Here is a 27,509-nt window from a genome sequence, read left to right as displayed (position 1 = left end):
AACACCATAGTCTGATCATCATTTCATCATCATCATTCGTCCACACTTTATCACCACCTACTGGCTAAAGGACAGACCAACAAACAGTTCAGAGAATTGGCTTCTCCCTCTCTGAGGCAGTTTATTCAGCCTTTCTTTTGCTTTCAGCAAGGCTATCCTGGTGGGGGACTGTGGGCAGACACCTAAACAGTAGCTGGTCATTTCTCAGGTTTATGGAATAAACAAAAGAAACACCTGTCTGAGAGGGTCTGCCTTAATGCAACAGGCTCTTGGATTTGAAAACTTGAATAAAAGGCTAAGAAAGAGTGGGGGGACAGGGAAAGTGTGTCTGAAAGTTGACGCAATTTCATGAAAACACCAGAATCAACTATGACCTTTTCCTTAACAATTGTTTCTAAACAGTCATGGTGGAAAAATTTCTCTTTCTAACTGTCTTAGTTAGGATTTCTAAGGCTGTGAAAAGACACCATGATCACGGCAACTTTTATAAAGAAAACCGTTTAATTGGGGCTGGCTTATAGTTCAGGGGTTTAGTCCACTATCATGATAGAGGGAAACATGCTGGAGAGGTAGCAGAGAGTTCTACATCTGTATTGGCAGGCAGCAGGAAGAGAGAGAGAGAAGCTCAAAGCCTGTCTTGAGCTTCTGAAACCTCAAATCCCACCCCCAGTGACACACTTCCTCCAACAAGTCCACACCTTCAATAATGTCACTCCCTAAGAGTCTATTGAGGCCATTTTCATTCACACCATAACAACAACCTAAACAGTTCTTCTACCAGAGTAATCTTTAACAGATAAATGACAATGCAAGTTTGTTTAGTCTGATAATCAGCACAGAGGCATGTTGACATCTGTAATTAGGTTAATCATCTTTGGTGAAATTTTTGAAATTATGTATCTTATTCCTAAGTAGATCTGCATAGAAAATCAGCCAGTCTCTACCACATTTGCCTCAGATTTTCTGGAGGTTGTTTGGGGCCTACTGAATGAGGTTGCCTGACCTGTCTTTTCAGTTCACACAGTTGTGTTAACAAGATGAGCTCAAAAGTAGGCCAAGGTCAAATATCATCTCTATGAATTTCTAGTAGCATGATCTCTGCTAAATTAATTAACCTACTACTGTTTCTCTTCTCATCAGCATTTGATTACTACAACAGTTAACATGACCACTGTTCTTAGGCTCATCATTATTTAAGAACAGAGACAGACTATCTACAACTCACATACGAAAATTAGCTTTATGATGGCTCACATCCATATAAAGATGCCTTACTTTAAAGAAATCCTTATTTATTTAAAAAAATGGCATTATATAAGTGAGACATTACTGCATGTCTTTAAATAGCTGGTGAGCCTACTATATTTAAAATGTAATTCACTCTCCTCAAATTAAATTTACACAAGACCTTTCAGGGATGTAATTTTTATATGAAGTGAGGCGAGTCTATAATACAGGGGAGCATTACATTTAATTTTGCAAAATGAATGGAGTAGCATGCTTCCAGGCATGCATGGAATCATAAAGTTTCAGGGAAAGCAGGGGCCTCTTGAATTTAATATACTTCCAGATATCCTGCGTACCCCCCCCCCTCTCTCTCTCACACACACACACACAAACAGACACTTCTGGTGGAAACCGAATTGGTCAATTTATCGTATTAATGCCATTTTGTTCATTATCATTAACATGAACACCATCATAATTGTCAGTAGTCCTAACAGATCAAATGCAATGGGAAATCTCTGACGTGTTGTGGAGCCTGCGGAATGTGGTGGGACTGAGGGTGGGCCATTGGCATGTTGTGTGGTGAGGTGTTGCCTAAACAAGATGTGCAGTGTGGTCAACATAAGGATCCCCAACAATGGGAGTAGGGTCTGTCTCTGACTGTTGACTCCCACTGGACCCTTTCCCCTATCTGGCTGCTTTGTGAGGACCCAGTGGGAAAAGATGTGCTTAGTTTTTTAGACCAAGTCTCACTGTGCAGCACATGCTGTCTTTATGCTTGTAGTCCTTCAGCTTCAGCCTCTAAATAATAGAATCACACATGCATGCCACTGTGCTTTATTTTTCAAAAATGTAGTTTTATTTATGTTGTGGGCGTTTATGTGCATTTGTGTGTAGATGCCAGAGGAGGCCTGGAGTTGGAGTCCTGAAGCTGGGGTTGAGAGTTGGGTGCTAGGAGCGAACTCCAGTCCTCAGGAAACAGGTGCTCTTAACCTTGGGACCATGTCTCCATCCCCCAATACTCCCTCTCCTACCTAGACAAAACAACTGAAGCTGTTTGGTTTATCAGGATCTCTGATCCAAAAAGAAATGTCAAAAGAAAATCTAGGAGATAGCCACATAGGCACCTATTCCCACAAACTTGGTTAACCTAAAAGAAAAACCAACCAACCAACCAACAAACATACCAAAGGACAAATATCTTGCCAACAGGGGATATTTTCTTTCCTTCTGGAAGATGTTTCCACATCCCATTCCATACCCTCTTCCTTGGGTGGACATTTGGGCCTTTAGGATAACTGTTTCCCTTACTCTGCCCTTGTGCCTTCATTTTGATTTTTTTATGCCCCTCACCTCTCTTTTGAGATTATTTTGAGTTAAATTATGTAGCTCTGGCTGGCCTCGAACTTGCTATGCAGACTTCCTAAGCACAAAAAGATGAACTGGAAAGGGAATCTATTCCCTGCCCCCAGGGAATCAGAAGTGAGGCTTGAACAAAGACATCCCTTCACAATTGAAGCTTTGGACCCAATCATCACTAGAGGAAGGGTGCTCTAAGCACTACAGTTATCATGTTCATTGTATAGGGGATGCCTAACAGGGAGTCAAAAGCCTGGAGCTCTTTTGAGGCATTGGAAGGGACTCAAACCAACTTCCGAGGCTGCCTAGGAGAAGGCCTGGTGGAAGGGAAGCACTAAGTAGAGGCTGTGAGGAGCTTGTATATCTCTAATACATTTTTTTAAAAAAAAGTACACATGATTTACACTAAACATTTATGGACGTTTCTCAGTTACCACATCATATGCCCAAATCTGTTGTAATAAAAAAATGACACTACAAATTAATATCTAGATGAAAGGAAGGATTTGCTCTCACCACACTTGAGTTATTTTGCAAAGAACTGTTTATTATCACTAAACTTCCTTTGAATTAGAGAGGGACAGTGTTCCATGTAAGATTCTTAAACACAGTGTATACTCACACCAAGGTAGGAACATGGATGCCTTCAGATTAGATACCCAGAGTATGAAAAGCAGATAGAATAGGGTAAAACTTAGCTTATAGTTGGTGAAGATTTTTACTGTTCATCAAACTTCTGAGTTTTCAGGAAACACAATGTCTAAAACAGCTTCTAAACGTTCTTGCTATCAATGTTTCAGGATAACCAGTACCAGGGAGGAGAGCCATTTCTGTTAGAAATCAGTGGTCTCCAACTCACACACAGTTGTAGCAGTCTATTCTCTGACCTGTCTCTGGTCTCTGATTCCACAATCATTGCTATAAGCTTGCCGTATATTATAAACATAATTTATTTTCAAAGTGGGCTTAGAAAGGTCAAGATTAAAAGCCACATCTACGGCTGGGGAGATGGCTCAATGGATAAGGGCAGCCATTGTCAGTCCTGACGGCTAGAGCTCATTCCCAGAGACCCATAGAGTGGAAGGGGAAAACTGACTCCTGTGGGTTGTCCTCTGACTTCCACAAGTGCGTGCGCGCGCGCACACACACACACACACACACACACACACACACACACACACACTTATAAAAAGCCTGACCATTGTATTGGTTACTTTCCTTCTGCTGTGATAAAACACCCTGTCAAAAAGCAGCTCAGGGAAGAAAAGGTTTATTTTGGCTTACAGTGTCAGAGGGATAGAGTCCATCATGATGAGTTAATACCAGGGGGAGACATGGAGACAGGAGCAGGAAGATGCCTGTTCAAACTAACTCAGAGAGCAGAACAGGAGCATGGAGGGGAGTGGAGGGAAGGGAGTTCCAGAAGTGTGGCCAGGCTGTAACTCTCCAAAGACCACACTCAGTGGCATACTTCCTACAGCAAGGTCACACATTCTAAAGGTCCCACAACCTTCCCTAACAGTGCCATCAACTGGGACCATTTGTCTAAATAATGAGGCTACAGGGGACATTTCTCATTCAAACAAGCACAACTATATTCTCTAGATCTCTCCCTTTCATCCCATTGTAATATTTTTACTTGATGTGGAAAAAAGTTGGTCTTGATGTTGAAATCATCAAGAAGTGCTTCAGCTTGGTAGAACAAGTGGCCAAAGTCACTTTCTATTTTATGACAGTTTTGTTTTTCCTAAAAACATGAGCATTCAAAGTATAGATCTTTATTAGTTATTACGCTCACTATTTTGTTTTCATCTTATTGAATTCACGAGAAGGGTTACTGTTTCAGGTAATGATTAATTTTTTTCCCTGAAGGGTTTAGGATTTGGGCCAGCCTCAGCACACTCACAGGCATCTGATCCTGAAGCTGACTCCAGGTCAGCTTGCCATATGCAGAATACTTCAAGTCTGTCTTTGAGACATTAATATGCACCTCGTGCCTGTGGCAATGAGGGTATCCTTTTCAGCTTGGTTGATTCTTTTCAACCCAGAACTGATTTAGCCATATCTAAATTGCAGGGCTTCATTCTACTAATGCATGAGCTTCACCTTTCAGGGCACCTCTGTAAACTGACCTTGAGGGACGCTCATTTGGTTGTTTGAGTGCGTTCTTTATTACCATTATCTTTGTGCCAGACTTCATCCTCCCCCTCTCTTGTTTTTTTTTTTTTCTTTCTTCTTCAAAAAATTAGGATGATTTCTTTTAAAAATTTGCATGATTCATTTTCAAATGTCCATCAGAAGCAATGAAGCTGCGCTTAGGGGTTCCGAGCAGGTGAAATATCAAGATTTAGTCTCATTTGCATCTTTATAGTAATGAGAACTGTATTCTAAGTAAGCACCGTCTGCCAGGTTTAGTCAGACCACACTGCTTGAGGGCAAGGCAGATGCCACATTGGCTGGGGCAGGGGAGGGCAAGGTGTCTCAGGGGCTATTATCTTAAGCCAGTCAGTCAGCTCTGGATTTCTCTGATTTTCTTTTTCCGGCCGCTGAGTTCACAATTGACAGGAAGACATTCTTTGTGTGTGCGTGTGTGTGTGTGTGCGTGCATGACTTCTGGGTGCCTTCCTCTTTCATTCTCCATATTTGTTATTATCACTTTGTCATTATCACTGGAGGTGTGTGTACGCTCACCCCATGCCTGTGGAGGTAGGATGGCAACTTTTCAGGAGCTGGCTCTCTCCTTTTCATCACTGAGTTTGTCTTATTTCTGCTGCTGCACTGTGAATGTAAGTTTTCATTCAACTTGGATTTTGGGGACCAAACTCAAGTGGTCACTCAGGCTTGTGCGAGTCATCTTATTTTATTATTTTATCCTTCACCTTATTTTTAGTATTTATTTTTTTGAGATGAGCTGATGCTGACTATTTTGGCAAGACTGGCTGGCCAGTGAGCTCCAGGGATCTACTTGACTCTGCCCTTTCCAGTGCTGGCATTTCAGCTGTGTCCCTATGCTTGGCATATGCGTTGGTGTTGGGCACCTGATCTTAGGCCCCTTTGTTTGTGAAGCAAAAACTTTACCTGTTGAGCCATCTTTGTAGACACAGTAATTGAAAGTTGTCATTTATAAAGAGCACAGACAGGAAAACTGGATGTACTTGTTCCCAGAGGATGTAAGAAGAAATGTGCCAGTTGCCAGAAGACAAAGACCACTAACTTGACAGTGGGTTGATAAGGAGGATGTATCGCATTTTTCATTTCTTAGTGTTTGTTAATTTTTAATCACTGTTAAAGGGACTTATTTTTAACCCTATTTGCATTTCTGTGTGTAGAGATGTGCATGTGCCCACAGAGATCAGAAGAGGGCATTTGAGCCCCTGGAGCTGGAGTTACAGGTGATTGTAAGCTGTCGGGAACCAAACTCAGGTCCTCTGCAAGAACAGCAAGCGCTCAGAACTGAAGACCCATCTGTCTTATCTCTAAATCATTTTTTTTTCACTCTTAGATAAAAACAGAAGTATGGGGACAACTCAAGGAGCTCAGAGATCCTAAGCCCATCATAATCAAATGAAAAGTCTTTTAAATTTAATCTACAATAAATCAAAGAACTATGCCTTAATTTGGGGACATATAGTGTGGAGATATTCATTTATGCTTCCAAACCAGACATTTCTTGATCTTATCTAGAGCTAGATTTGCTCCTTAGTTACAGTGAGTCCTTGGTCACTTTAAGAAAAGACAGGATAAAAAGAAAAACGAGGAAAAAAAAGGAAAGCAAGAAAGAGGAAGAGTCTGGTCCCTAAGTAACATTTCCTTAGAATTGCTGAAATTATTGGCCATTTAAAAAAATGAATCTAATTTTCTGGACCTCAAGGCAAATCTTTCAAGTCTGTGCTTGGTAACAGACGAGTCGTCAGTGCTGTGTGAACGACTGTGACCACAGCGGGCAGCTAAGAGTTTGGATTCGCTCCAGTGCCTTGGCTCACTGCTCCTGTGCCACCTCTCCAGCAGTTGTGGCTGCTCTTTAGCTAGTCCCATTTCACATTATTAGCTTTCATGTGTTAAAAAATATAGACATCTAAGAACTTGTACTACTCTGCCACAGGATATAATCTGATATACTAGAAGAATTCCAAATTTAAGTTCTGAGTTTAAATCCTTGCTCCTTTTGGTCAAATGGAGCATATTGAGGAATGTTTGCACTTACGTGAGTCTGTTTCAACATGAATTAAGGTGTGCTCGTGGATGTGAAGGTTACACACATGTGCGCATGCATGTGAAAGGTACAGGTCACCATTCACGACTGGCCTTTAGGAGCATCATCCTAAGACACAGCTTCTCAGTGGCCTCACTGTCTAAGTGCGCCAGACTGCCTGGCCATCCGGCCGCAATGCCAGGCCTTTTAATGTAGGCTCTAGAACTTGAAGACGGGTCCTCATGGCTGTAAAGTAAACACTAGTGACTGAGATAGTTTCCTAGCCTTCCTTTGACCCCTAAAATGTGGAGAGACTCATCTTTGGTTTTGGTTAGTATGAAGATGGAATGAAATGTCGCATATTAAAGCCAATGCTGAGAGAGGGTGTCTTTTCAAAATGTGATATCTCATTTCTCTAAACGATTTGTCACTCTGAGGACACTTCCGAACTTTGTAATAGTAGTACCACTCAGATCATACCCTTCTGTTGCTTCCTTTCTGTCCTCAAGAATACTATCTATAGGCTGTTCATTTCCCAAGAGATGTTATGGTTAGAGTCATGGATTTGTGGCAGCAAAGGTTGAGTCCAAAGGCAGCGTTCATAGCTTGGAATTTTAAGGTGCACTAAAACTCTACCCATTATGTATATCATGGTCTATTGAGAGACTAAGATCCCATCACACATTCTGTGTTGAGGGTGAAGGAGACAGCCATAGGTTAGAAATGGAAGTAGGGATACAGGGGTGATGTCATAAAAGTGGCATCAGTACGAGAGGGTAGGCTCCCCACCGCCGAGGGAGAACACAGCCTTATTGATATTAATTCGGCCCTGCGGGTGGAGACGCAGAACCACCCCTTCCACAATAGTTCAGCCCTGTGCTACAGTGAAAGAAGGCAAAGTCTGGCTACAAATAGCTGTTTAGCATCCCTGGATTAGACAGTGCCACCCTCTTTCAGAGAGCCTTGCTGAAACTTGCCAACATTTCAATCAAGTTCTCCTTAGCTGCACACCTGGAACAAGCAATAATGTAGATTGTGTGGCTTTGAACACAGAACGACAGTCTTTGTATGTGTGTCTGGCTGCTCTGGAATTCGCTATGTAACAAGGCTGTCCTAGAACCCATGATCCTCCCTCAGCTTCCTGAACACTCAAATTACAGGCATGTGTCACTGCACTCAACTTCATGAGCTAGGGTTGGGCCCACTGTCTGAGTTCTTTGAACTCTCTTCACTGATAAAAGGAACTTTTAGCTAAAGACCCCAGGAGCTGAGAAGGCATCTAAAACAGTTGGGGTTTTAATATGGGAAGAAACAAGCGGCCAGCTGGTGACATATGGAGGGGAACTCCTTTCCTGCCTTCTCTGTTTTAGCTTTCTAAGTCTGTGATCTTATTTTACAAAACCTTTAAATGGTCAGTATTGTAGAATAAGTGAATAAATGGATACATTTTCTGTGACAGCAGGCATCTTTTCTTAAGAATTTGCTTAGGATAGTTCTGTGCTTTGCATGAATTATTTCATTTCATTCCCACCATTGCTCCTGTGAGACCCCCCTTTCCACCTGATCTTATAATGTGGAATAATTTAAAAACTCTGGGAATAAATCTTAGGCCCAATTACAACACACAGATACACAGACGTACACAGATACACACACACAGACAGACACAGTCAGTCAGTCAGACAGATGGACAGATGTATACATATATATTACATACCTACACACAGATATACATGCACAAAGAAACACACATGCACCAGTAACTGATTTGTCTTGCTGTTTTTCTTCTTTCCTGAGACTCAGACTGTATTAGACTTTTCTTATTGTTGTGACCAAATTACTTAAGAAGAGCTTACATTGGCTCATAGTTTGAGGACATACAGTCCACCAAGGAGGAGCCTAAGGAGGTTACCTGTATTGCACAAGTAGTCAGGAGGTGGAGCAGATAGGAAGTGAGGCTGTAATGCCTCCGGGCCCTCTCCCAGTGACCTACTTCCTCCAGCAAGGCTTCCCTCCTAAAGGTTTCAGAACCTTTCCAAACAGTGCCGCCTTCTGGACTAAGTGCTAAAACCTGTGTGCCCGTGGAAGGCTTCCACACACCACACGTAGCACGGGCTGAGGGTAAACCAGTCCAGCCCATGAATGCTTGCCCCCAGCTCCTGGAGCAGCACCCAGGTCTGCTCTTGCACAGGGTTCCACTGTTTCCCAGTGCACCTGCCTGATTTTGCCACAAGTAGTTTCCCAAGAGAACTCTCCTGTTGCACCAGGGGAACGCATTTAGAGATCTGGAGTTTCCCAGCAGGTTCTCATCACAAGGCTAACAGGACACGATTAACACCCACATGCTTCTTTCTTCTGCCCTGGTTCACTCCCACTGCCCGGCGGAAGTTTATGATTAATACAGAAGTCCTGTGGTCCCGGTGGATAAACACCTCTCCGAACCCTTGGAGACTTCTCACAGCTCCTTCCTATGATATGCACGATTTGACACCTTCCGGTGTTTCCACGGCTATGTGCGCTGTAACCCTCACAGCCAGCTGTGGCCAGGGGGGCTGACATGTCTGGGCTCCCTGATAGCACCCATTACGGGGGACGCAGCAGTGTAGGTTGCTTGGGCCTTGCCTCCCAGATGGGCTTCAGGCAGGCCCTGCTACAGAGGGTGTCCCTCTAGGTCCTGCAGACACACTCCAGGCGACCTGGGGGCCGACCGACACTTCCTTTTTCTTTTCTTTTTTTGGTATGTGTGTGTGTATGTGTGCGTGATAGTGTGACTATGGAAGTCAGAGGACAACCTTGAGTGTCAGTCTCTGCTTTTCACCTTGTATGATAGGGTCTCTCTTGTTTGCCACACAGCATACATACATGAGGCTAACTGACTAGTGAGCTTCTGGGAATTTCTGCTGTCTCTGGCTCCCATCACCCCCAGAGAACGCTGGTATTACAAAACTTCACTACCACATTCATTTTTTTTTCCCACATGAGTTCTGGAGGTCTGGACTCAGGCTCTTATACACCAGGAGCACCCAAGACAGGTGGTGGGGGCCTCTTTAAACACTGCAGTGAAGACAGCATACCTATATGCTATTCCCACATGAATTCATGCTCAACTGTTGCCTTTTATCAGATATGCTGTGATCTTCACACACACACACACACACACACACACACGTCCATTTTAAATTTCTTCATTGTAGTCATTTTACTCATTAAGTCTGAAACTGTCACTGCCACAGTGAATGAAATCCGACAAGAATTGCAACCACGGGCCGGTGTTCAGCAGCCTGCAGGCAAGGAGCAGGATGCGGGTCTCTTGAGAATGTTCTCTTACCACTAAGGAGAGGCCTGTTTTGCCGGTATGAGGCAGGCAGCTGGCCGATGCCCTCCATCCTGTGGCTCATGACCCGTGCAAGGTGGCCCGTGTGGTGCAGGCTTCCCACAATGATGCTGTGCAGGTACACAGGCTCGATGAAGTGACAGAGGAGAGCGCCTTGTAGTCCCAGCACATTCCAGCTAGAAGGAAAAGCAAGGGTGAGGTCAGTGGGATTCCTGCACCTGCCCGGGACGCAGTGCTGGCAGCATAGTGGTCCGCTCAGGGACCCGGACCCGGAAGTGATGTCGATGCCATTCTGTCCTTCAGAGGTGTCCCTTTTCCCAGCCTGGGGAGGGTTGGCCTGGGAACTTCTCAGGGTGGCCACCGATGATTCTGCCAGGCTCTAAGGACCTAGAACTGAGCTCTGATAGTGTCTTTGTGTATTCCTTAAGCTCAACTTCCTTTTCTGGAAAACAAGTTGTTGGAGAGACAGGAAGTACTATTCTCTCAGAGACTTAAAATTAGACTCTTTAAAAGAAATACTCCATTCCCGAAGTGAATATCAAGTGTTTTCTTATATCTGGGAAAGATTCAGAAAATGAATTTGCTGATTTCTGCTTGGGGAAAAGGGCTGTCTTCCATTCTCTTTTTCCTTAGCAGTCAGAATGACCTGCTGTGTTGAAATTAAAGGGCATTAATAAATGACCTTGTTTTGGTCTGGGGATTTTTTTTTTTTTAAGTCTAGATCAGAGATGACTGACAAGGGCGCTTTCTTTGAAATAAATATAGCTCTGGGTGAATGTTCTGACTTCTTCAAGCAGAGATGACAGAAGTACTGTGAAAAAAATATTTTTTTGCCCTCCGACCTAATTTTGGGGCAGAAAGTTCTGTGTATTTACTACTTAATTGCGGTTTCCACTCTAATCTGCTTAAAATGCAACCACTATTGGAGGCAGGCATCATGTAGCTAATTTCTTACATCATTGTTCTTTTTCATTAATTAACATTTCTCCACTGTTGGAGCAATTATTGTGGGGCCTCCATGCTGTACATCTTTTGATGATTAATAAGGAGTCATTATACCTCTCTTCCTGAAGCAGTCAATTAACATAGAATTCTTTCCATTAATTACCGAATGTGTCTCTACCTGGAGAGCAATCTGCTCTGAGAACCAGTGATACCAATGGCTTTAAAAAGTTCTCTTTAAATTTTATTCCGAAAACACAAGCAATTTAGCTGGCGATATTAATCTGCCTCAGAAGCATCATGGTGAATGAGAAACATCTTTTAATCTCATGCAAGAAAAGGCAGCCATCTGGCTGGCAAGGATTTCAGGGAGTCAGTCTCCAAGTCTCCCTCTGCAAATGCAGGTCATTAAAGTAATGTGTTCATCTACATAAAACTCAAATGGAATATAAAAGGTAATATTTATATACAAACAATTTAGTCCTACGATTTAAACAGTCATTGGTTTTATGAAACATTTACTTTAGACTATCAGATTTGCATAACTTCATTTAAAAATATTGTGGTCATTTTCTAGAAGTCAGTCTAGTCCTCTCAGCAAAGAGAGGGCTGTCTTTGGATACATGCACCTTATCCGAGTGTAAATATCAGGATGGGATGAGAGAAAAGGGCATGTCTGTAAGAAGCACACGTCCTTGTTCCTGGTGTCTTTCGGTTGTGATGTTCCTGCTTCATGCTGAACTTTCACTAAAATAAGACACACCCATCCTGTTTCCTCTAATGCCCCCACTTTTCACTGATGAGCTTCAGAATGTCTACAAAACTCAGGAGAGGAGTCCTGTGATATCTGATCTCTTCCTGGGAGGTACGGTGTTGGTAGTTTTGAGTTGTACTTGAGGGATTTGCTTCAGTCTCATGTGTGTGCGTGTGTATTTCTTTTTTAAAAGACATTTTGTTATTTATTTATTTTAATGGTTTTAAAATACAATATATTTTCTTAATCATTTTTTTCCTCTCCCAGCTTCTCCTAGCTCCTCTCCATATCCACCCAACACCATGTTCTCTCTAAAACATAAAGCACAAAAACAACCAAGAAAACTAAAATCAAAACAGACAAGAAAAAAAAAAAACAAAACAAAACAGGATAAAACACGAGAAGCTAAGAGGAGGTGTAACAAGAAGGACCGTGGGTTAAGGTGCCCACTGCCAAGCCTGAGGACCTGACTTTTATCCCTGGAACCCAGATGTTACAAGGAAAGTTGTTCTCTGACCTACACATAGGCAGTATGGCATATGATGTCCCCCCAACTAAATAAAAAAGTATTTAAAAATGTATTTAAATAATATTTATATTCTTGGTAGAATGCCAGGAATGGTTCTTGCAGTCCCAGTACTCAAGAGATGGAGGCAGGAGAGCTGTGAATTGGAGGCCATCCTAAGCAAGACTGTGCTCAATAAAAAAAAAAAAAAAAAAGCACTCCCCAATACATACATACATACATACATACTGAGGAGGAACTTAACAGGATTGCTACTATGTAGCGTTTTAGACACATTCTTTTCAGATTTGGAGATGGCGAAAAGTATGCCACACAAAGGTTTGTAGCAAAGGTTGCTCAGAAACTGCCAAGAGGGAACCATGTAAAGCAAAGGGCTCTGGATTACAGATGGCATGAGGGCAGCTTACAAGCCTCACGGTGTTGATAAGATTTAGGACTTTCCTATAAATTAAAAGCAGAATAATATATAAATCTCCATTGAAAATAAGGCAACTTCTTCAAATAAGCTAAGCCTCAGACAATAAAGTGAGGATTCCCTATGAAGGATGTAGTAATTTTTGAGACCATCAAAGCATTGGCTTTGAACAAAACTTGTGGAACACATTTGAGTGGTTCTGATTCCACTGGGCTGTCGAAAGACAAATAACTTCTATATCTGGCTCCTCCTAATAACCTTTACAATAAAAAGAAAAACCAACTTCCTCTTTGCCTGACTATAGGAGTTTAAACGAATTCAGCTAACACGATCAATAAAACCAAATGTCTGTCTGAATATGAACTGGAGAATCCTCAGCATTCAGGATTGAATGGAAAAATACCTCTCCTTTTGTTCAAATAGCTGATATGCCTGTAATGTTGACAGAGACAGAAATCCTATGCCTAGTTTTCAATATAGATAATCCTTAAATAAATATATTTTTGTCTGTTTGTCAATCACGGAAATACCACAGATGAGTGGAGGAGAGATTTTAAAAAAGTTCCCTTTCTTTAGCCAAGGGATGTCATCTCCTTGCTGAATCTGAACTGTGACCTCCAAGTTAGGGAGAAAATGATGGATTCATGCTTGGAGCCCTCCCCACAGGTTTGCGCCTTGAAGTTTAGACGGAGAACATCCATTGGTGATGTATATTTTGGATATTTTCTCTTTCTTCCTGTTATTTATACCATCTTTATGTGGTCCTGGAAAAAGACACAACTCTTTAGAATTGTAAATATTCAGCCTGAGGTAGTTCCAGAGACACACACTTCTTTCTTCTGTGAGCCTGTTTTCTGAACAAAGCACCACACCAGATACAAGAGTTTCCCATGTTCTGTCTGAAGCCAGTGAAGGTCACGCTGAATGAACCAAGCGGTCACAATCTGCAGGTGATAATCAGGAGCTGTGGTAGAACCACAGTCTTCAACTTAGCCCATATACTGGACCAACTAAAAGCTTTAAGGACATTCAGTGACTTGGTTCTTGTCCTAGTTTACTTTCTGTTCTTGTGATAAAAACCATGACCGGAAGCATGACTTTCACTTGGTGGTGAAAGTAGTTATTTCATTATGCAACTCCAAGTCACATTGTATCACTGAGGGAAGACAAGGCAGGAACTCCGGGCAGGACCTGAAGACAGGAACTGAAGCAAAGGATGTGGAGGAATGCTGCTTTTTGGCATACTCCTTATGGTTGGCTCATTTACTTTTCTTACAGCACTCAGGACCACCTTTAAGTTGTCATAAACAAACCAGCACAGTCCCCAAACATACCCTTATCTGATTGGTTAGAGAGAGTCTAGGTAAACCTATTTTGTTTGCTTTGTTTATTTTTGTCCACATTATTCTAAAGTCATTCCATATCAAAACTTTGACATCCAAGTAGTTAATAAAGATTTGATCCTAGTCAATTAGGTCTCATCAGGAGTGGCTGCATTGTCTTTTTCTGTGGCTTGGTAATGCTGCTTCCCCCCTCAAGGGGAGGTAATTAAAGAGCAGGCCAATCAGTTTGTGTCAGAGACAGTCCCTGTTCCTATTACAATGGAACCCACTTGGATACTGAACTGCCATGGGCTATATCTGTGCAGGGGTCTTAGGTTATCTCCATGCATAGTCCTTGGTTGGAGTATCAGTCTCAGGAAAGACCCCTGTGCTCAGATTTTTTGGTTCTGTTGCTCGCCTTGTGGAGTTCCTGTCCTCTCCAGATCTTACTGAAGGAAAAGAAGACCACCCCTATCAGTGGACTTGGGGAGGGATATGCATGCAGAGGGTGGAGGAAGAGAGGGATTAAGGACAGGAGGAGGGAGGGAGCCACAGGGGGATACAAAGTGAATAAAGTATAATTAATAAAGAATTTAAAAACAATAAAGATTTGGTAGTAAGAAAGTCAGATGAAATACAAGTCTAGACTGTGGTTATTTGAACCATTCTGAACTACTTCTTGCTGCTTTGAGCAATAGTCTTCTCCAATGATATTGTATGTGTGGTACCTAAGTCATACAGGGCTGGACATGTGATTGAAGCACAGACTCTCAGGGCCCAGGCCCGCTAAATCAGGACCCCTGGTGCGGAGTCTAGCAGTTGTGTTTTAACAGGTCTCCCAGGGGATTCCACTCCTGCTAACGTTTGACCTGTCTCCATTCGAATATGGTCACAATAGTACTGTCTGCTTCCCAATCCACTGAAAGACTACAGAAAATCAATTTTGCATCCATCTAGGGGCAGGGGGAAGTTAATACTTGTTTCCTCCACATATTTCCCCAGTGTCACACCACTTTTTCTCCACCTTTAGGAAGACAGAAATATGAAACCAGAGTCACTTGGCCAATCCATTTGAAGTTGATTAACTGCTTTCCGCAATTTTTTATTTTTAAGGTAGAGAAGAGTGATAACCCTTTGAATCACTAACAGGACTTCTAGGCTCTCGTTCCACATTTTAATAAAGTACATGGGTATGTATACCAGGATAGTCTTTACGGAATTGCCATAAATGTAAAGCAAACTGAAGAAGACCAAAGAAGACTGGAAGCTACCACTTACTATAGAACTGATTTAACAAATCCCAATGTATTCACAAAAAGAAAAGATGGGATAGTTACATTGCTTGCCTTATTGCTTGTGGTACCTACCACTATGTCCCTGGCAAGGGCTGCTACTGAGTACCTCACCTGCCCTCTCAGCTTTCTCCATGTACCTTCTCCCACGTGGATGCAATGCGGACAATGCCTCTCCCCAGACATTCATTCGGACCGCTAGAACTGTGTAGATTATGCTTGCCCACTCTCTTGTTGCCTTTTCATATCCATGGCATTCTTACTCACTGATCTAGAAAGCTACTTTTATTTTGTAGAAACGGATTCTCAGCCCTCCACTGTTTCCACACCTCTGAGCAGAGTTGTAAAGATGGGCAGCCACTGTGTTACTGGGGGTGCTAATCTGGCCATTCTGACCACCTCAGTGGGTGGCTGGAGTAGTGACAGGATTGGCAGGTGCCACATTGTCTTTGATTTGTTGCTATTGCTTCTGGATTTGATACATTTCATCCACTTGTTCACTCTGCTTTCATCATGAGGGATTGTACAAAACTGTGTTAAAAGCTGTAATAAAAGTTGCTATTAGCTGTATGTGAAAGAGTGGCACAAAGGCTTTTGAGGTGAGGAGGGTGGCGCATGACTGTCAGTCTCAACCTTTCAGACAGTTGATGCAGGAAGCTCATGAGTTTAAGGCGATCTGGGCTATGCAGGAAGTTTCAGGCCATCTACTAGGCTACATAAAGAAAGCCTTTAAAAAAAAAAAAAGATCACGGGAGAGGCTGGGAGTGTGACTCTGATAGAGTACCTGTTTTGTATGCATGGAACCCTAGATTTAATCTCCAGTACTGCCCCTCCCTGTTAAAAACAAAAACAAACCAAAACATGAGATGAAAAACTGGCACACCATCCTTTTGAAATCTATGGAGTTGATAGTGTGCTACAGATGAGAAGTTTGCCAATAAGTTAAGAAGAAAGGAAGTCAGAACTTTCACTTAGGGGCCTAGGTGCAGAGAGAGAGCTGCTTCCAGAGAATGTGGAAAACAGGTCTTTGCTTGGAGGGCAAGCATCCCATCCATAATCAGAATCTAAGTCTGACTGTCAGCCTCCAGTCTGCTTCACAAGAAAGGAGCTATCATTTTTTTTTCAAAAACGATTTTTTTTAATGGAGAAAGTGTTACTCCTTTATTTGAAGAGACATTGTGATCAATAGTCAGGTCCAGGTACTTAAAATTAGAAGCCACGGCTAAAGGGAGATTAGTTCCAGAAGATTTAGATTTGTCTATGCTGTTCAACTTCTGCTCTGGTTTGCCCATTCTTCAAGGAACTCATGGCTTCTGCCCGTGAGAGTGGCTGCTCAGAGCATGAAAACAGACCACGTATCCAGGGATGTGGCCATGATGGTTGCACTTGCTATCACCTGTTCCTCTATCCACAGCAGGTTGCTTGGTTGGTGATGTGCTACTTAACTTTGATTTTGTGGTTCTAAAGGTCAGTTTTTACTCAGGAGGTAAAGGAACAAGTTTTCTGTAGATCCACTCAGTCTTGAAGGGTGCTGCAGGAGGCTGGGAATTTTAGGAGCGTACTTTACTGTGATTTTTATCTGGCCTCATGATTTTTCCAGAGTTAAGATAAACATGGGACTTTTCTCATGATGTTCTATGGCTTTCCTAAGACATCCATGGCAAACAACTGCTTCAGTGTGGCCCCAAACATCAGAAACATATCCATGATTCTGGAGATGAGGGATCTGAAATCAAGTCGTCCCCACCATTCCACCTGCTGGTGGCAATTGTTGGTGCCTTCGGTTTGTGTCTGCATCACTCTAAGCTCTGCCTTCCACCGTGTGTGCTCCCGTGTGCCTGTCCCCATACTTTCTCAGCCTCTCTTTTACAGAGACACACGTGATTGCATGTAGAAGCCACCTAAGGTAGGGCACATGTCTCTGTTAGTCTCCCCAATTCAATTCCGACATATGACATTGGAGTCACAGGTTTTGGAATGACACATATCACGAGAGGTGTCTATTTAGCTGTCTACATCCCAGGTGATTCCGTCTTGTTCTTTGTGCTTTTTTTGAGTAGTCATGATTTACCTTCCACCACAGATCCTACGAATGAAGTCTGAGATTTTAGAACAAAGTGTTCATACAAAGGCTTTTTGGGAAGCACTCTTCATCTTAGCAATGGCCCAGAAACACTACAGGCACCCACCAACACAGACAGAAGCAGCTGATGGCATCACTACTAGTGGTAATACACTGTTTGTTATTTAAAAAACAAACAAACAAACATGGTTGTAGTTTTGAGCAACAGTTTGAAAGCCAGTTTTCACACACTAATAATTCTTACCTACAGGAAAAATGTAAGTTAAAAAAAGATTACAGGTGATCAAAGAGCAGGCAACTGAGTTCACGACAAAGGCAGCCCCTGTTCCCCCTACTTGGGAACCCATACGAGATGGAGCTGCCAATCCCCTTATCTGTGAAGAGGGTCTAGGTCCTCCCCATGCATCATCCTTGGTTGCTGCATCAGTCTCTTCAGGACCCCCACCTGGCCATGGTGATGCGGCCTTGCTAGGCCACAGAGGAAGAGGATCCAGGCAGTCCTGATGAAATTTGATAAGCTATGGACAGATGGCAGAGGAGGAGAACTTCCTTCAGTCTGTACAAGGCCACTTAGTGCCCAAGGTAGACAGTGGTATCTCTAACTGTGGACTATCCCTGATGGTTCTAATTCCTTATCAGGGAATGAGAACTTCATTGGAACATCATCCAATCCCCTTGATGACCCATTTAATGTTTTTTTTTTTTTTTTTTTGTGGTTTGGTTGTTTGGTTGTTTTGTTTTTATGAGACCTTAATGCTCCTCTAGGAAGCATGCAATGAATGGGTTTCTCTATTGTAAAAAAGTCAGTTCACATGTTAGAAGGGGGACTCGTACCTATTACCCTCCACCCATTGCACTTTTCTTCATATGTATGTACATGCAAGCATCTGCACACACACATTCACCCACATAGAAACATACACATAAACACACACATCAAACAAGAAATAAAAATTAAAGAATTTTTAGTTAAAACCCTGGAACTAAACAATGTCTTAAACATAAAGGCTAACTCATACATCCTAAGAAGGTAGAAATAACCCCCTTATGAGTGACAAGCTTTTATAGAAAACTGAACTAAATCTCTGGCCTGTGTGTCCTCCTGTAATTCCAGCACTTGGGAGGCTGGGCTAAGGGAATCTCAAGATCAAGACCAGCCTCAGCTACATAGGGAAACCCAATCCCATGGAATCAAGGACTAGTATTATAGCTCAGAGATAAAGCACTTGTTTACTACTCAGACTTCAGGTTCCATCCCCAGCATTGCAATAATAATAACAACAACAATAATAACAACTTTTAAAATCCCCCACGTGAAAGAAGATGACCCAATCAAGAAAGTGTCAAGGCATATACATATGCTTTGTATCCTCATTTCTTTAGAAGACAAGGCAGGAGGACTATTAGAAAGGACAGAGTTCTAGTGAAATCTCAACTTCTAAACAGAAGGAAGAGTACTTTCAGAGATTAGCTGATAAGTAACTGAAGGTTTTCTATGCAGTATTATTTTATGGTTCACGACAAAGCACTGCAGAAATTCTAAGCTTTCTGAATCATTTTCTTATTTTCCTGTAAATCGATATTACCACTGGCACTGTAAAATGAAATCAATTTTTACTCATAAAATTTGGTACTCAGAAGAATGCCTGTTGTTACTTAGCAATACCATCCTATAGGTGCCATTGATCACAAACAGGGAAGCCCATGTAATATTTCTGATCTGCACATGGGAAATGATACAGCTGTGCTAATTGTTTGGATCCCTGGATACATCAGGCTCCAGTTCATTTTTTTTTAAATATCTCAGGGAACTTGCAAAGAGAACCATGGATTTGTCCAGTTGACGTGCTTCCTCCACCTTAATTAAAAACACTATTTTTATCTATTTGTTTTCATTTTAAAATGAGAAATAATGGGTGAGAAAAAGTCATTTTGACTTTTTTTTTTAATAGTGCTCAAACAGAGCTGCATTTATTAAGATAGTTCCAAATATGCAGGTCTGGGCTCCAAGCACCCAAGAGATAAGACTTAGTTTCTTAAAAAGAAAACCAGTAAGTTCATTTGATAGTAAGCACCTCCCTAAAATTTATGGGCAGCACAAATAACTTTTTGGCTTTGGTGGGAAGATTACAATCTTTAAAAACACTGGTTTCCAGGTTCTGGAGAGGTAGCTCAGTTGGTAAAAATGCTTGTGATGCAAGCACTGGGGCCTGAGTTCAGATCCCCAGTACTCACATGAAACACTGGTTTCAGGGTGAGTGTCTATAATTCTAGTGCCGTGGAAGCAGAGACAGGCAGATACTTAAACTCACTGTCTGCCCAGGTGAGCTGAGCTACAGGGTCAGCAAGAGGCATTCGTTGAACACTGAGGCATAGAGTGACTGAAGAATATATTGGACCTTTGCCTCTGCTCTTCACATTCACACACCCATATATGCACACAGCACTGAATGTACACACGCACACACACCCACACACAAAAGAACATGTAATACATCACACACATCCATACTTCCATCATTCATATAACAAAAGACTAGTTTCTACTCCACAATCAATTGCATTGCACATATTAATGTTTTGTTAAGTTGGATGTTCTAAAGAAGAAAGAGCCCTCAGCAATTATTTAGCTTGTAACTATTCACCAACCACTGACCCCACGCACACCCGTCCGTACCATGGGAGAGTCATTGTCACTAAACATGATGCAGTTGGTGAGTCAGAACCTGGACTCCTTTCTTCCTCATGAATCTCCCTGTGGTGTTTAAAATGTCTTCTTGATATGAATCTCAGTAGTAGTCATACATCAAACTGATGCGTTGATTACTGAAGCTAGTGTAGTCACATAGCAAACTAACCCTCTGAACCTTGGCCAGAGTGACTCCATCTTGCGGCAGACTGGGAATGCCATCTCTCACATGGTTAGGCAGTATTTACTGAAAGCAGCAGAAGTAGTCAGAAGGTGGCATCAGATGTCTTCCTCTGTTACTTCTCCACTCCACAATCACCCCTCTCTCTCTGTCTCCCTCACACATACACAAAAAAGAGAAAGGGGGTGGGATCCCTGTTCACAGGCACTTAGAGTTTGGGGGGAGGGATAAATTCTAAGAAAGACTGAAGATGCTTAAAAACATACAATAGATGCACAGCCAGCCTCAAGTGTTAGTTCTAGAATCTGTTTTCCTGCACTTGCTGGTCTTAATATACTGGTAGCAGTTAGCTCCTCCCCCTCAGAAACAGCACAGAGCTTGCTCTTGTAGCTTATGCCAGTTCCCATGGTGTAAATGCTATGTCTTGACTGATTCTGAGCTGCTAGTCTGAGATCACCAAGCACAAACTCAGCAGGAGGCACACTGGTTTGGGCAGCTGTTTTTGACCTTGTTAAGGGTGTTTTCAGTGTTCCTTTGGACACAGCAGATGTAAATAATTTCCCACGGCACACATATTGGTCAGATAATCCAGAGGTGGCAAATTTGGGGTGTCTATTACTTTTAGTATAATTTAGCTGCAAGTTTGGGTCTTTTCATTTTTTAATAACAACTGTATTTAACATCTGGCTTTCAAAACTGCTTGAAAACTTAATAAGCAGCTCCTGAGGGTCTAGCTGGTTCCAACGTGGTATATAATACTGGGTGTAGTATATCATATGTTGCAGGCTATAAAGTGTGTCCTCACAGCATTTTACAGACTGTGGCCCCTATGCCTTTGTGTATTCACAGATTCATTCTCCAGAGCACTGAGTGTCACTAATCCACCCAGTGTGAATGTTTCATCTGTACTTATGTGTGAAGGCTCTATGTTTTGAACATTATTTAAGCCCTAGGTTGAAATTTTGTTTTTGTACAGGCTAGAAAACAGATGAACACATACATTATCAGACTGTCTCTTTGTGAAGCCTTTGTACAAAGAATGCACATCACAGATGCTTATGGTCCTGAACCATTAGCATAACATATGTTTCTGCTCAAAAGTGGCAAAATGTGCCTCTGTTCCAAAATAGCTTGTGTATGAGCACTCACATTTGTATCTTATGCTTAGGGTCTGGCTGTGGAAGAGGTACAAGGACTTCCATGCCAAAGGAAGTGTTTCTATATGCTGACCCAGACAGAGTGGGTGTATTATTTCTGTCACTGTGATGGTCATCATTCCCCTGTCCTCATCATCATTACCAATAAGCACTGTTTATCAAGAGCCGTCATGTGCATCTCACTGTGACAGACACCATGCAAATCAAGTGGCATCAATGATCCCATGAAGGTCAAGTTCAGACGCACAAAAACAGCAGTAGTATTGCACCCCTGCCATTTCAGGGCAGGGGACAGGGTATGTGATGTGAGGATAAGGCTGCAACTTTCCCAGCATTCCCCGCAGGGTAGGGAATTATGGTACAGTAGGTGCTAAGAGGGGGTGAGCTAAGCAGCTACTGTGAGCCTCAGAAACTCTCTGGTTGAGGAGTGTGTGTGGAGCAATAATGAGATGAAGGGAGGAAAATGATGGAGAAAAGGATGGAGGAATGAAGGGCAAGAGAAAGGGAGAAAAGGTAAGATAGTGACACAAAAAGAGAGAGGCAGACAAACAGAGAGACATGGGGAGTGACTGAGAAATACAGACAGAGGAACAAATGCGGAGAGAGGGGAAGGATGAAAGAGACACAGAAAGAGGGGATTAGATAAAAAGATACAGAGATTGATGGAAAGAGACAGAGACAACAAGAAATACAGGAAGAGGAGAGAAGAGACTGACAGAACAAGAGAAAGTAAGGGAGGCAGAAGAGGAATGAAGCTCAGAAGAAGGAAACCGGGAGGTCAGCATGAGGGGATAGAGCAAGGGTATGAGGGCATCTCTAAGCCCTGGCTTCCACTGCACCCCACTGTTATGTCCTCTCTCCACCTACCATCACCACACTGGCAAGGAGCTAAGTGGCAGGAACTGATGCTGTGAATCCACATGGTTCCAGAGGATTGATTTCTGGGTGAACTGGGGAATGGTCCTTCGATAGCCAGCTGGAACAGAGACATTGCTGTTTCCCTGAGCATTTGCTTTATTTTAAAAATGGGGGAAACATGTGACTCTCATTGAGAAGGGGAAACAAAATAAACATTGAGGGTGGATGGGGAGAGAGGATTGAATGGGGGTGGGGTTGGCCATGGGGATAGGAACAAGAGGAATCAGGTGTGGAGAGGATGGAGGGAGAGAATACTGGAAGAGACTATTTGAATTGGGGGCATCTCTGGGACTATCTAGAAACTGAGGGCAATGGAAACTCCCAGGAATAAGACTCCTAGCAATCAGGGATATGGAGCCTGAGCTAGTTGAGCCTGTAACTAGGCAAGACTTCCAGTGGAGGAATTGGGACACCAACCAACCCATAAAACCCTTGACATACACTTTATCCTGACTACAAGATTTGCTGCGGTAAAGGTGGCACAGAAATTGTGGCAGTGGACCCATGCCATGAGAGGGAGCCCACTCCTGACACAACCTGGAGGGCCAGGAGCCAGAGGCTGAGTAGCTCAGAGACTCATGATAGAACCAAACACAAACGGACAAAAAGTTAATTAAATGATTCCTGATGATGTTCTGCTGTAATTATAGATTGGCATCATCAGAGAGGCTTCACCCAACAAATGATGGAAACAGATGCAGAGATCCACAATCAAACGTTAGGTGGGGCTTGGGGAATCCTGTGGAAGAAGGGAAGGACTGTAGAAGCCAGAGGGGGCAAGGACACCACCAGAAAACCCACACAATCAACTAACCTCAGCTCATAGGGGCTCACAGAGACTGAACCATGAACCAGTCTCTGTGACTCACCTAGGACCTCTTTATATGTGTTACAGTTGTGTAGCTCGATCTTCTTCTGAGACTCCTAACAGTGACAGCAGGAGCTGTCTCTGACTCTGTTGCCTGCCTTTGGGACCCTTTCCCCTTACTGGGTTGCTTTGCATAGTTTTAATAGAAGAGCACATGCCTAGTCTTACTGCAACTTGTAATGCCATGGCTAATTGATATCCACTGAGGTCAGCCCTTTTCTGAAGAGAAATGGAGGAGGAGTAGATTAGAGGGGAGAGGTGGGGGGAAGGTCGTGGGAGGAGAGAAGGGAGGGTAAATTGTGGTTAGGGTGTAAAATAAATAAAAAAAATAAAGTCTAGAAGCCATGGTGTCAGGTGCACCTAAGAGGCTGAGATAGGAGGCTCACTGCAAGTTCAATGCCATTTTGGGCTTTATCGTAAGTTCTGGTTCAGCTTGTGCTACATAGTGAGGGCCTGTTTCAAAAACACCAAGAGAAAACTGGATATGATGCTAACGAAGGTGAGCCTTTGATTTGAGAACAGCCTAGTGTCTACACAGTGAGTTTCAGGACAGCTAGGATTGTACAATGAGACCATGTCTCAGTAAAAGCTAAAAACCAGACCAAACCAACCAACCAACCAACCAACCAACCAACCAACCAACCGACCAGCCAAAAACCACCACCACCACAACAACAATAGCATCAACAAGAGTCTAGAATCTTTCTCCATCCAGGATATCATTTGACCATCTCTGGAGGTGATACAGCACACGCTGCTTTTTTTCAAAGGGGATTTTATTAAAAAGATAAAGCCCTGTCTTTTGAGCATTACTATCGATAGACTTGCCAGCAACCAATATAAGGTGGGTTTTGTAGCCCCCATTTAATTTAGTGTCTATCGATGTTTAAGATCCCAGAGACAAGATTTCATTTCTGTAGCATTAATTTACTTCATTTTTCTGGGGAGCCATAGAATTAACTTAGAAAACTAGTGTTGTCTGAGGGTATCAAGAGAATTTTTGTTAAAGTAAAAGTTGCTGCTTTTTCCGCCTTTCACTCCAAGAATAGATGAAAATATTGCAAAGAGGAATACATTTTCTTTTCGAAGATGAGCTGTGTGGAGACTGTATAAGCTGTTCCCTGTGATACAGAAATCAGGGCTTTGATTTATGGTCATTTTGCCTTGTTCTTGTTCTGCCAAGCCAGGGGCAATCAAAAGTGGGGCCTAAATGATACTCTTTTTTATTTTTTTTCTATAGCTACTTGGTAATTTCCCATGAGAATTTGGAACCACTGATGATAGAAGCTTGTGTGTTCCCTGCCTTGTAGCCCCAGAACCCTCACAGTGGTGTAGAGGAGGAAGTTTATGAGGCTTCTTCTTCCCACCTGAGACCCAGAATGTTGACTTCTGGGGGTTGGGGCGACACCTTGCATTTCCCTACATTGTTTCATGTCTGATGTCCCCACCTTGAAGTGCAGGCAGCACTGAACCCTCCTTGCCCCTGGCTTTGTATTCTCTTCAGTAGAATGAAAGTCATCTCGTTGAGCTGATGTCTCTTCAGGGCATAGAATTTCAAATGGACTCAAGTATCTTTGTTGAGCACATAAGATATCCTCAGTCTTGTGCTAGCAACACAACCTGTGCTTTTGGGGGGCTTTGATTTACTGGAGGAGCTCTTGGAATTGTGGGGGACAGCTTGTCTTATATTCTCTAGATCCTATACTGGTGGCAGGAAGCTGAGGACTTTGGATGTAAGACACTTCCTGTTTCAGATGATATGCTCGACTTTCCTTGTGTCCTTGACCTTTATTTCTATTCTACCTTTTCCAGCCCATCTCCATTTGTGCCTTTCAAGACCAAGATTCTCACTTCCCCCTGGTTGGGGGGGGGGCATTGCCAGGCCACAGAGGAAGAGGATGCAAGCAGTCCTAAAGAGACTTGATAGGCTGGGGTCAGATGGTAGGGGAGGAGGGCTCCCCCTTTCTGAGGACTAAGGGAGGGGCCACGAGAGAGGGAGGGTGGGACCAGAAGGAGATGAGGGAGGGGACTACAATTGGGATATAATGTGAATAAATTATAAAAAAATAAAATCAAATTAAAAAAGACCAAGATTCTCATATTGAATGCTTGCTGTGGCAACTAGAAATGGCTCGGTATGTGTGTTTGCAGGTTCTTTTGTGTCAGGCACACGGAATCAAAACTATGAATAGGCAGGCGCTGGCACAATGGCTTAATTGGTAAATTTCTTGCTGCTCAAACATAAAGGCCCGGGTTGGATACCTCAGAACCCACATAAAAAGCCCAGTGTGGTGGTGTGTTCTTGTAACCTCAGCGCTGGGGAGTCAGAGACAGGCAAATTCCTGAGCTCACTGGTCAGCCAGTCTAGCCCAACTGGTAGTCTCCAGGTTCAGGGAAAGACTTCACCTCAAAAGATAAGGTGAGAAATGACTGCGGAAGGCGGCGAGCGTTGACTTTTGGTCTCCACAGGTCCCCATACGTGTGCCCTTGGACAATATGTACACACATTTGAACATGTATACCAGGGTCTTAGGCACCCGAGTCCCCGGTGACAAGCACTGAGTTTCTCTGGCCCCACTGAGCACTAAGACGTAGTTTGGACGTGCTGTTTTGCTGTCCGCGTTGGGGTCTGTAGCTGACCTCAGAAACAGCTCACTGGGCTCTTACCTGGCAATCTTGTCTGTGCAGGACATGGTGACTAGCTGTTCCCCCAGCAGGATGCCATCCCACGTCTGGACTGCACTGGGGCCCCGGACAGGGACCGTCCCTTCCCCAGACTCAATCTTGGTGCGCAGGTGCCCTCGGAACTTCCTGACGATGTGTTTGCTGCTGTTCACTAGGAGAGAAGAAGTGACCGTGAAAGATGGCAGGAATACTGGTCCAGAGACAGGAGGGGTTGTGGAGGCAGCAGAAGGAAGCGCGGCAGAGAAAGGTAAACAGTCTGGGCCCAGGAGGCAGATCTTAGAAGTGAAGTCCGGGTGGAATTTACTCTTTTGAGCAGCGGCATGGGTAAGGTCTGGGCTGCAGGTTTAGCCTGGGGGGTTGGCCAGGTGTCCTGTGAAGGGCAGACAGCAAATGTCTGAGAGACTGTGGAGCTCCTCCCTTTGAGTCACAAAGCTGTCACTGGGTGATTTGTCACAAACGAGTCTAACACTCGATTTCTGGACATCAAAATTTAAATGTCTAATTTTTATAAGTTGTGAAACCCAGTCAGATGATCATATCCACAGGTTCGGTAGCTGTCGATTCAACCAACTGAGGTCCAAAAACGTTTGGCTCAAAAACTGTTATCTCCTCTTTTTCTTGTTATTATTCTTTAAGTGATATAGCACGGCAGCCATTTTTTTTAAAATCATATCTACATTGCATAAGGTATTACAAGTAATCTAGCAGTGATTTGGAGCTTCTGGGAGGATGAACGTAGGTTATGTGCACCCACCACAGCAGTTCTCTAAAGGATTGGAGCATCTGTTGTATCTGTGGGGAGTCCCCGCAAATACCGAAGGATGTTGTAGTGTTCTTTTCAGTTTTGTTCAATATAAACTTTACCAAAATTTAAGGATATAACAATACCAGTTTTACATCAACTTTTCCGGAAAGAACAAAAAGGGAAATATCCTTCCTAGCTCAGGGGATATGTAGATACAACCCACAGAGATAACTGTGAGAAAGAAAGGCATAAACCCATATCTCTCATGTACATAAATTCTAAAGAAACTTTTACAAACTAAGTGTAATCACATAGAAGAGGTAATTGCTTATGGTTAAGGAAGTTTAGTTCAGAAGTGTCTTTTCACTTTCCCCCTAGCCATTAACAACTGTAGAGGCATGCCTAGCTTTTGGTTCATAAATTGCATCTCTTCCTTTTCTTATTATTCACTAAGCAACATAGCACGATGGTCATTTTTAAAACCATATCTACTTCTGATCTAGGAACCTGCCACAGAAGGCCTCTGAAAGGCTCTGCCCTGCAGACTATCAAAGCAGACACTGAGACTTATGGCCAACTGTCAGGCAGAGTGCATGGAATCTTATGTAAGAAGTGGGAAATAGTAAGATCTGGAGAGGACAGGAGGTCCACAAGGAGAGCAACAGCACCAAAAAATTTGAGCACAGGGGTCTTCCCAGAGACTCATACTCCAACCAAGTACCATGCATGGATATAACCTAGAACCCCTGCACAGATGTGGCCCATGGCATTTCAGTGTCCAAGTGGGTTCCATAGTAATGGGAAGAGGGACTGCCTCTGA

General features: G+C 43.0%; 1 protein-coding gene across 3 annotated transcripts in view; it reads right to left on the bottom strand.

The window, feature by feature from the left end:
• Positions 1-27,509, bottom strand: part of Adarb2 (adenosine deaminase RNA specific B2 (inactive)) — a 554,151-nt gene that overhangs the window by 16,645 nt on the left and 509,997 nt on the right. For all 3 annotated transcript variants that reach the window (XM_060373126.1, XM_060373124.1, XM_060373125.1), the window contains 2 exons: positions 25,927-26,095; positions 10,107-10,288 (listed from right to left, as the gene is read on the bottom strand). In XM_060373126.1, the coding sequence (XP_060229109.1) occupies positions 10,107-10,288; positions 25,927-26,095 (351 nt within the window). The remainder of the gene's footprint in view (positions 1-10,106; positions 10,289-25,926; positions 26,096-27,509) is intronic.

This window comes from Meriones unguiculatus, chromosome 19 (genome assembly GCF_030254825.1).
Source record: "Meriones unguiculatus strain TT.TT164.6M chromosome 19, Bangor_MerUng_6.1, whole genome shotgun sequence".
Lineage (NCBI taxonomy): Eukaryota > Metazoa > Chordata > Mammalia > Rodentia > Muridae > Meriones > Meriones unguiculatus.
The sequence above is the reverse complement of the archived record's forward strand: the minus strand, read 5'-3'. Positions and strand labels throughout refer to the sequence as shown.